This window comes from Mastomys coucha, unplaced genomic scaffold (genome assembly GCF_008632895.1).
Source record: "Mastomys coucha isolate ucsf_1 unplaced genomic scaffold, UCSF_Mcou_1 pScaffold13, whole genome shotgun sequence".
In the NCBI taxonomy this organism is placed as follows: Eukaryota; Metazoa; Chordata; class Mammalia; order Rodentia; family Muridae; genus Mastomys; species Mastomys coucha.
Genome location: NW_022196895.1, coordinates 69,579,208 through 69,588,272, shown reverse-complemented (window position 1 = coordinate 69,588,272; position 9,065 = coordinate 69,579,208). Strand labels below are relative to the sequence as shown.

Here is a 9,065-nt window from a genome sequence, read left to right as displayed (position 1 = left end):
TATATGTTACTTGACCTTTTTCCTTTACTGCTTTTAAAATTCTTTCTTTGTTTAGTGCATTTGGTGTTCTGATTATTGTGCGACAATAATCAAAATATTGTGTTTTCCTGTAGTTCTTTAAGGGATTTTTGTGTTTCCTCTTGAAGGGCTTCTAGCTGTTTAGCTGTGTTCTCCTGTATATCTTTGAGGGAGTTATTTATGTCTTTCTTAAAGTCCTGTATCATCATCATGAGAAGTGATTTTTAGATCTGAATCTTGCTTTTCCAGTGTGATGGTGTGTCTAGGACTTGATATGGTGGGAGAATTGGGTTCTGATGATGCCAAGTAACCAGTAACCTTGGTTTGTGTTGCTTATTTTCTAATCTCCTCCCCACCCCCACTCCCGCTATCTGGTTATCTTTAGTGCTACCTGCCCTTGCTAAATCTGACTGGAGCCTGTCCCTCCTGTGATCCTGGTTGTATCAGAACTCCTCAGAGTCAAGCTGTCTCTGTGATCACATGATTCTGAGATGCTGTGATCCTGGCCTTGTTAGAGCACCTGGGAGTGGAGCTTTCTCTGGATAATGTGGGAATGGCTGCAGAGTTTGTGCCCAAGGTCTACTCAGGGCTCTGGCCCAGACAGACTGGAAGGAACCAGTGCCACTGGGCTGGTGGAGTTCCTGTGTGCCTGGGTCCTGCTGGTCCCAGTTACTCCCAGTGTTGGGACAGATGTTGGGTCCTCCTCACTTCTGATCCTGGGCGTGTTAGAGCACCTGGGAGTGGAGCTTCCTCTGGGTGCTGTGGGACTGGCTGCGGAGTTTGAACCCAAGGTCTTCTCAGGGCACCGGCCCAGACAGACCAGAAGCAACCCCTGTTTATTTATTTATTTTATATATATGATGAGTACACTGTAGCTGTTTTCAGACACACCAGAAGAGGTCATCGGACTCCATTACAGATGGTTGTGAGCCACCATGTGGTTGTTGGGATTTGAACTCAGGACCTCTGGAAGAGCAGTCGGTGCTCTTAACCACTGAGCCATCTTTGCAGCCCACGCTTCTCACTTTTACCTCCGTTTTGTATCTTGTAATGGGGAAGCTTCTACGACACCTCTTCACTCAGCCTCAGGCTGTTTTGAATTTTTAGTTTACTCTTACTGCGTGTCCCAAGGTTTGTTTTTGTTTTTTGTTTTTAAGACATCATACAGTTCATTCCTAATAACTTCAGTATGAATCTATAAATTAAGGAGGCCGTCAAGACAGTGAGTGAAAATCAGTTAAGTATGCATGCCATCACGACAGGGAATCGGGCACCTCAGTGTTTTTCAGTGTGACCCTGCCCTGGCACCAGCGTGGAAGAGAAGCCTGTAAGTCCCTAGCAGTATGCTTGTGTAGTTTAACAGTCTTCTGTTCTGAGTACCATATTCTAGAATTACCTTCTCATACCTTCTTTTTTATTTTTAAAGTTAAGGATTCTTTTTCTCTGTCATTGGAAATATTTCATCCTTTGTGTTTGTCCCATAACTTTATGTTGATCCTCAGGCGCCTTTTTAATTGTTTACTTTTTGCTGAGGATTGAACCCAGAACCTCACGCATATAGGCTTAGTGCTCTATCACTGAGCCACATCCGGGTCCATTTAGAAAGACTGTCCTGAACAAAATGGGGATGTGGTGTGAGCTCCTTTGCCTCATATGTCTCCTTTCCCTTTATGGGCCTTCCCTAAAGATTTGGCAGCAGGCTTTAGGTAAGTCAGGCAATAATAATTAATAATAATAAGTAATAATGTACTTATTAACTGTCAAAGTTAACACGGTGTTCATTTGACCTGTGGCCAGCTAGTGTCTGCATATAATGCTCCCTCCTTCTCTTCATGTTGTTCTAGTTGTCTCTTGAGACCAAGCATCCATAAAGACTCTGCCGCCACCAGTGAGTTCTTTGTGGAGTTTGGGTTTTAAACCATCGTATCCTACACAGTAGTGTTTTTACAGCATAAAGTTTTCCAAGCAAAGAAGAGAATACTTGCTGATTTTGACAAAGCCATTTTTAAGTTCAGAGTTGACTTTTCAAAAAAATGTATTTAGTTCATTATTGTATGAGTATTTTGCCTGCATGTGTATGTGTGCAACATGTGTACACCTAGTGCTCATGGAGGTCAGAAGAACATGTCACATATCCTGAGCGAGTGTTGGAAATTGAATCCAGATCCCCTGCCTGAGCAGCCAGTGATCTTGACTACTGTCCATCTCTCTAGCTCTCATATTTGACTCTTAAGAAATCTGGCAGTTGATTGTTTGTATATACATCATGGCTTTATGAGTAAAAGCTCTTATTAGCCCTGTGAATAGACAAGATGGGAATAGGGCAGACCCACCAATGGGAGATTGTGTGAAAGTCTTATAAAGAGGAATCTAAAGCTTAAGACTCTGGTGTTGTCTGAATTGCCAGTCCTACTACTCTAATAACTTGATAAGGATTTAAAACTCAACGCTGAGTATAACGGTCTAAGCCTATAATTTCAGCACTTGGGAGGCTGGAGCAGGAGGAGTGTGAATTCAAAGCCATCATACATATTAAGAAAAGAGGGGCTGGAGAACATGCTTATTTCTTTTGCACAAGGCTCAGGTCCAGTTCCCAGTGCCCACATGACAGCACACAACTTATATAACTCTAGTTCCAGGGGGTCCAGTGCCCTGTTGTAGTCTTGGAGTGCACCAGGCACACACATGGTGCACATACACCCATAGATGCAGGCAAAACATTCATGCACATAAAATAAAAATAAATAAGTCTTTAAAAGAAAGACAGAATGATGAATAGACAGCCTTCAAAGAGCAGAAGCCACAATGTGTGGACTGATCAGATGTGAGATCCTGGGTCAAGATTAAAGAGCAGAGAGCATGCTGAGGAAGCTGGAATTTGTAGTCCCCTTAGCACGAGAAACACAGTGGTCAGGAAATAAACAACCAAGGGACAAAAGTTGTATTTGCCCTAGAGGAAAGATAGTATTGACATTTGTCCAGGTATGATTCCTCTCTTTATGAGTGACTACTCATTCTGGGTTGAAACCCTACAGGACTACATCTGGGAATAGACTGTGGTCTATAGCTGTGGCTGGTCTATGAAACTCCAGCCTTTGCTCTGGATGCCAGTGACTGGCAGAACCAAGAAGTCTTCTCAAAAAATACAGTACCAGTCCTCAAGTTGTTTTTCTAGAGAAACGTACAAATGCCATTCTTGTTTAGAGGAAAAAAGGAGACCTGTGCAAAGACCTGATAACCCAAGTCCAGAGGCACCACCAGACAAGAGGACAGGTTCAGGTCTACATAGACAACCAGTGCTGTAACATAAACATGATTATATTTTACAACAGTGAAAGCCAAGCTTGAGACTTTAGATCAAAGCAAGTAATAATAACAATAACAATCCAGTGGGTGAGTGACAATTAGACCAAAGTGAGTAATAATAACAATAACAATCCAGTGGGTGAGTGAAGATTAGACCAAAGCAAGTAACTGTAGGACAGCACAGAAGAAACTGGGAATGAAACAGAGTTCAAGGGGAAAATACAGAGGAGTAAGTAAGAAAGAGACTTTTACTTACTAGTAAAGTCCTAGAAGGTGTTGAGTGTGGAAATGAAGGCGAGGCAGCATTGTAGGCTGCATGGCTAAGTGCCTTCCAGCGTACCTCAGGAAAGCCTCTGTGAGGTAGACCAGAAGTCCAGACCTCAGACCCTCACTGTGAGGCTTCAGAAAGCCCCAAAGAGAAACCATGGCAGCAGCTGGTCCCAGTGCAGGAGCAACATTTGATTTTTCAGCACCGCCGAGGGCCAAGAGGGAGAGGGGTGTTGTTTGTAGGAAATAGTTGCCAGTCTAGAGCAAAATGGAGACATTTTAGGAATCCAGGAGAACTCTCTGCCTGCATACTTTGTGAAATGAAGGGACAGGAAGTGCTAGGTCTCAAGCTGGTGGGAAACAGTCCCAGAAGCTCTGGGTAGGATGGGCAAAGATGAGGGTAAGATGGGCAAGGATGAGAGAAGGATGGGCAAGGATGGGCAGGGATGGGCAAGGATGGGCAGGGATGAGGGAAGGATGGGCAAACGCATCTCGTAACCGTGCAGGGAAGACAGAGCAAGGGTTGACAGACACCACATTTCAGCAGATGTGCTGGGACAACATGTACAGCAATGCTCTTTCAGTTGAACAGACCTGACATGTTATGAGGGATTCACACCAGCAGGAAGATACATTTTAAGTAGTGGAGATTTTTTTGATGAGGATCCATGCTGTAAACTTGAGGATAATCACTAGAATACCATAAAAAAACTTCTCATATCCAGTCAGGGAATATTGAGGGATAAAATGCAACAATTGAAAAACAAAAGGAAAAAGAGGAACCATAAGGTGGGCAAGACAGTTGTCAGTCAAAGCACTAGACTTAGATGCCTTTCCATAAAGCGACAAAGCTGAGACTAACAGAGAAAGGGAGGAGGAACCGTCAGAATGGAGAGACGGCTCAGCAGGTGAGGACCCTGACTGCTCTCAAGAGTGTTCTAACGTTGATACAGAGTGATGTTTCTTTTGGATTTGTATGTTCATTTATATTCTCTGTCTGTCTGTCTGTCTGTCTGTCTGTCCCACTCTCTTTTTTGGCACTGTAGACTGAAGTAGGATCTAACGCAAACCCATAAATATTTGCTATGTTGATAATTTGTAAAAACAAAAAACTCCACTTATTTCTAAAATGATTTTGTTAGTGGTGAGAAGTGGACATTGACAAAGATCATTTTAATTCAGTCTTGCTTTCTCTTGGGCAGTTGCGTTGGGAGCTTATTGCCGTTTATTTTTTTTCTCAGTTGAGGAATTTAGCCCTTCATGATTGGAAAAGTGACCTTATTAAATGAACTGTGTAATATGTATTCCAGGTGTGGCTTTAGCTGTTATTCTCAGTCAAGCCCGACACATCAGTGACACCATTTTCTTAGAAGCTGCAAAGGTAATGTTCTAAATACTGCTGATTTTATAGATTGTAGAGGTGAACAGATCTTAAGACAAGAGATGAATCCACATTATGGATGAAAAGGAAGTTGGCAATCCACGACTTTTTATTTGTCTACTTCTGCGTTGTTAGTTTAAAAAAAAAAAAAAAAAACCATAGCTTTTCAAATGTCTGTAGAAGCTGTGAATCAGTTTGTATTTATCAAATGCTGTACCTGTGTCTCATGCTCCAACGCTACCTGTGTGTCATGTGACCTGTCATGTGACCTGTCATATGAAAGTAGTGCAGACAGCATAGAATATTACAACATAGACAAAATAGAACCCTTCCCTCTTAAGAGAGCACTGTACCTTTCAATAGGGATTCTGAAGAACTCACATGAATACTAGTGGTAATTCTATTTTCTTCTTAGCTGCTGCTAGCCCCGGCATTATATGTGTGAAGCAGGACATACCACCAGATCTTTATGTCTGGTTATTTATTGTTTAATGGGGAATTGTATTGTCTTGGTTCTGGTGTGTTTTGTTTTCTGACTGTGAAGTGCTGGCTAGCCTAGAGCCCACAATGTAGACAAGGCTGGCCTCAAACTTCACAGGTCACCTGTTTTGCCTCTGCATGCTGAAATTAAAGGTGTGTCCCACCATGCCCTGCCATGATGAGCAGTTTTGTTTTGTTTTGTTTTGTTTTTTAAAGAATTATTTGTTTTATATATATGAGTACATTGTTAACTGTTTTCAGATGCATCAGAAGAGGGCATCAGGCCCCATTACAGATGGCTGTGAGCTACCATGTGGTTGCTGGGAATTGAACTCAGGGCCTCTGGAAGAGCAGTCAGTGCCCTTAACCACTGAGCCATCTCTCCAGCCCCCAGGATGACCAGTTTTAATTTCTACATTAGTTTAGTATAGTCCTATAAGAAATAAGAATTCTGTTGTCTATAATTTTCTGTTTCTCCAACACTTTTTCCATTTTGCTAGATTCCTCTGTCTACACAAAGGTATGATGCTGTTTTTCCCTTCAGGCGCTGACGGCTCAATTGACAGATGAAGAGTTAGCCCAAGGCAGGCTTTACCCGTCGCTTGCTAACATTCAGGAAGTTTCTGCTAACATAGCTATTCAAGTAAGTAATTTATGACACTTTACATAAACTCTAATGACACTTCCTTGTGCAAGTAGTACAAACATATTAGACATAAGTTCCTAATATTTAGAAGGGAAATGTATGTGGCACACATTGTCAAGTTCTATTTAAGAAGGGTGTGATGTAGCCCAGGCTAGTATGTGGTGTACGGAGCCCAGGCTAGTATGTGGTGTATGGCACGGTGAAGGACTCTGGACTATGGTAGGATTGTGAGCTCAGGCTTATTACACTCCTGGCCTGGGAAGGGAGGGAATCTGCCGTGGCTTCAGAGGTTGGCTTTCCCTTTTAAAAGAAAAGGCTCAGGAAAATATACACTGCTCTGTGCCCACCGGAGCCTGCCTCTCCCTCCCTCGTACTCCAGAGGCTCTGTGCCACTCCCTACCTCGTACTCCAGAGGCTCTGTGCCCACGGGAGCCTGCCTCTCCCTACCTTATACCCCGGAGGCAGGAAGAGTTGTGCATCAGGGCCAGGCTACCGTGCTCCTCGGTTTGGAGCCAGTCATCCTGCCTGCATGTCTGACCAATCAGGCCTCTCGATCTGTCCCTGACTCAGTCCTTTTGTCAGCCTGTTTGTCGGGGAGAAATTGCCAGTGGGAACCACTCTGTTCCTGGGCCTTGTGGCTCTTACAGATTAAACACAAGCTTGCATTGACTGCAGCAGCACCTATTGTTTTAGCTCCCTGCTCATTACCTACACACTATGACAAAGTGTCCTATCCTGCCTTGAAGAATCTTGTCCCCCTTTGATTGGATCTTTTCTTTCTTTGTTCCTTCCTTCCTTTTTTCCCTTTTTTCTTTTTTTTGAGATTATTTTTATGTGTGTGTTTTGTCTACACTTTAGACAATTGAATGTACCAGATGATTGTAGTAGCCACAGAGGGTACCAGACATCCTGGGACTGGAATTAGAGGCAGTTGTCAGTCATCTTGTAGGAACTGAACCCAGGTCCTTGGCAAGAGCAGCCAGTGCTCTAACCACTGGAGCAGCCGAGAACTCTAAGTTCCTTTGCTGTCTTACATTGTCATTTATGTGGATGGGCCTGAGAAATTTATGAACTTTTAGTTTATTCAACTCTTGTTAGGAGAGAATTGATGGGTTTTTTTTTTTTTTGTATATTTTTACATTTTAATCAAAAGTGAAAATTTTCTTCCTTTTACATTTAAGAGAAAAGCACTAAAAATATAAGATAGTTTAGAGTTTGAGAGAATTAGAAACAGCGATGATCACACTGGGCAACATATCTCAAACTGGAAAGTGCATCAGAATTGCCTGGAACACTCATTGACAGAGTCCAGGGCCATACAGCAAGGCTTTAGTCAAAAGAGTTGTGGATTTGGGGCAGAGTCCAGAATGCTTGCATGATGCTGATGCCTGTGATCTGAGGGCCTTGATTCACATTGGCATGCACACCTGGTTGTCTCCACTTGGAATGTCTAGAACTAAGCGCTGTCCGTGTACAGTATGGATAGATTGTAAGGAGGAGGAACTGTCTAGAGTCCAGAGCAGGAAGGTCCCGCAAGAAGACTTGCATGCACAGATTCCCTCTGAAGGCAGCAGAAGCCACTGAACGGTTGAGTCAGCCATACATACTTAGGACAGTGAGGCTGATTGCAGCTCACATCTGGGTGTCTCTGTTCCTTTGTTCTATTTGTTTGATGTGTGCTTTGTTCTGTTTGGTTTTTTGAGACAGGGTTTCTCTGTGTAGTCCTGACTGTCCTAGAAGTAGATCTGTAAACTAGGCCAGCCTCAAACTCAAAGAGATCCATCTGCCTCTGCCTCTGCCTCTGCCTCTGCCTCCAGAATGCTGGGGTTAAAGGCATGTGCCACCACCACCTGGCTGGTGAATGCGTAGTTAAGATTGCATTTTGTTCTATAGGGCAGTTTTGATTAGAGTTAAGAGCCTGCTCCACAGCTCAGCTCCTTTCGGCAGCGCTATGTGAGCAGAGGCTGGTACAGCACTTGCGTGTAGACTGACATACTAGAACGTATAAGTGCTTGTTGGATGTAAAGAAATACTAATCATTCTTTTCTATATTAGGAAAGGTGACCAGAACACATCAAAGCTTTCATGAAATAGCAGATAATTTTTATTATATCTTTCAAACTTGGCACATTTTAAATAATTTGAAATGAATCAAAGTAATATTTTACAATTTGGGAAAAGTGAAGTACAATTCATCTATATATGTGTGTGTGTGTGTGTTTTAATGTTATTTTATTTCTCTGACAGACAGTCATAGTTAAACAGTTATGCTGTTTATTTTTCAGATTACAGAGTACCTGTATGCTAATAAAATGGCTTTCCGATACCCAGAACCTGAGGACAAGGCCAAATATGTGAAGGAAAGAATGTGGCGGAGTAATTATATTTCCCTGCTGCCGGATGTATATGACTGGCCAGAGTCTTCGTTGAAACCACCTCAGATAACAGAATAGAAGCTTTCCCATTAAGACATTCCATGCTTCAGGGAACCACTATTTTTAGACAAAAAGATAATATTCTCTGAGTTACAGTGTCGTCTGTGGTTTATTCTTCCGTACTACTTTGCTTCAAATCTGTTCTCACTTTTGTTGGGGATAAACGTGTTGAATATGCTGTAGTGCCCCCAGACAGTACTGGGAATGCTTCTGTTCTGACGGGTCTCCTCATGTGCTCTGCACTGGGCTCGACATGCTAGTGTTGCTGTGAGGTGAATGTATCTCTCACTTCCTCCTCATTCCTCCAGCGCTGTAAGGTGAATGTATCTCTCATTTTCTCCCCTTAGTCCTCCAGCGCTGTGAGTGTGAGATGTATCTCTCACTTCCTCCTCAGTCCTCCAGCGCTGTGCGCATGAGTACAGAATGTTGAGAAGCAAGAGCTCACCGAATTCCAAAGAAAAATTGTCAGCATTTAAAACTTCTTTTCTATATGCTTCATTTCACTTTCTGTTCTGAAATCCCTTTGTAGTAG

At 42.8% G+C, this 9,065-nt stretch overlaps 1 protein-coding gene across 4 annotated transcripts in view; it reads left to right on the top strand.

Moving 5' to 3' along the window:
* Me2 (malic enzyme 2) overlaps positions 1-8,628 on the top strand; it is a 50,924-nt gene extending 42,296 nt beyond the window's left edge. For 3 of the 4 annotated variants that reach the window (XM_031366008.1, XM_031366009.1, XM_031366007.1), the window contains exons 14-16: positions 4,902-4,972; positions 5,997-6,095; positions 8,384-8,628. In XM_031366008.1, the coding sequence (XP_031221868.1) occupies positions 4,902-4,972; positions 5,997-6,095; positions 8,384-8,551 (338 nt within the window). In that variant the 3' untranslated portion in view covers positions 8,552-8,628. The remainder of the gene's footprint in view (positions 1-4,901; positions 4,973-5,996; positions 6,096-8,383) is intronic. The other variant, XM_031366006.1, reaches the window with a different exon arrangement.
* The last annotated feature ends 437 nt before the right edge of the window (positions 8,629-9,065 follow it).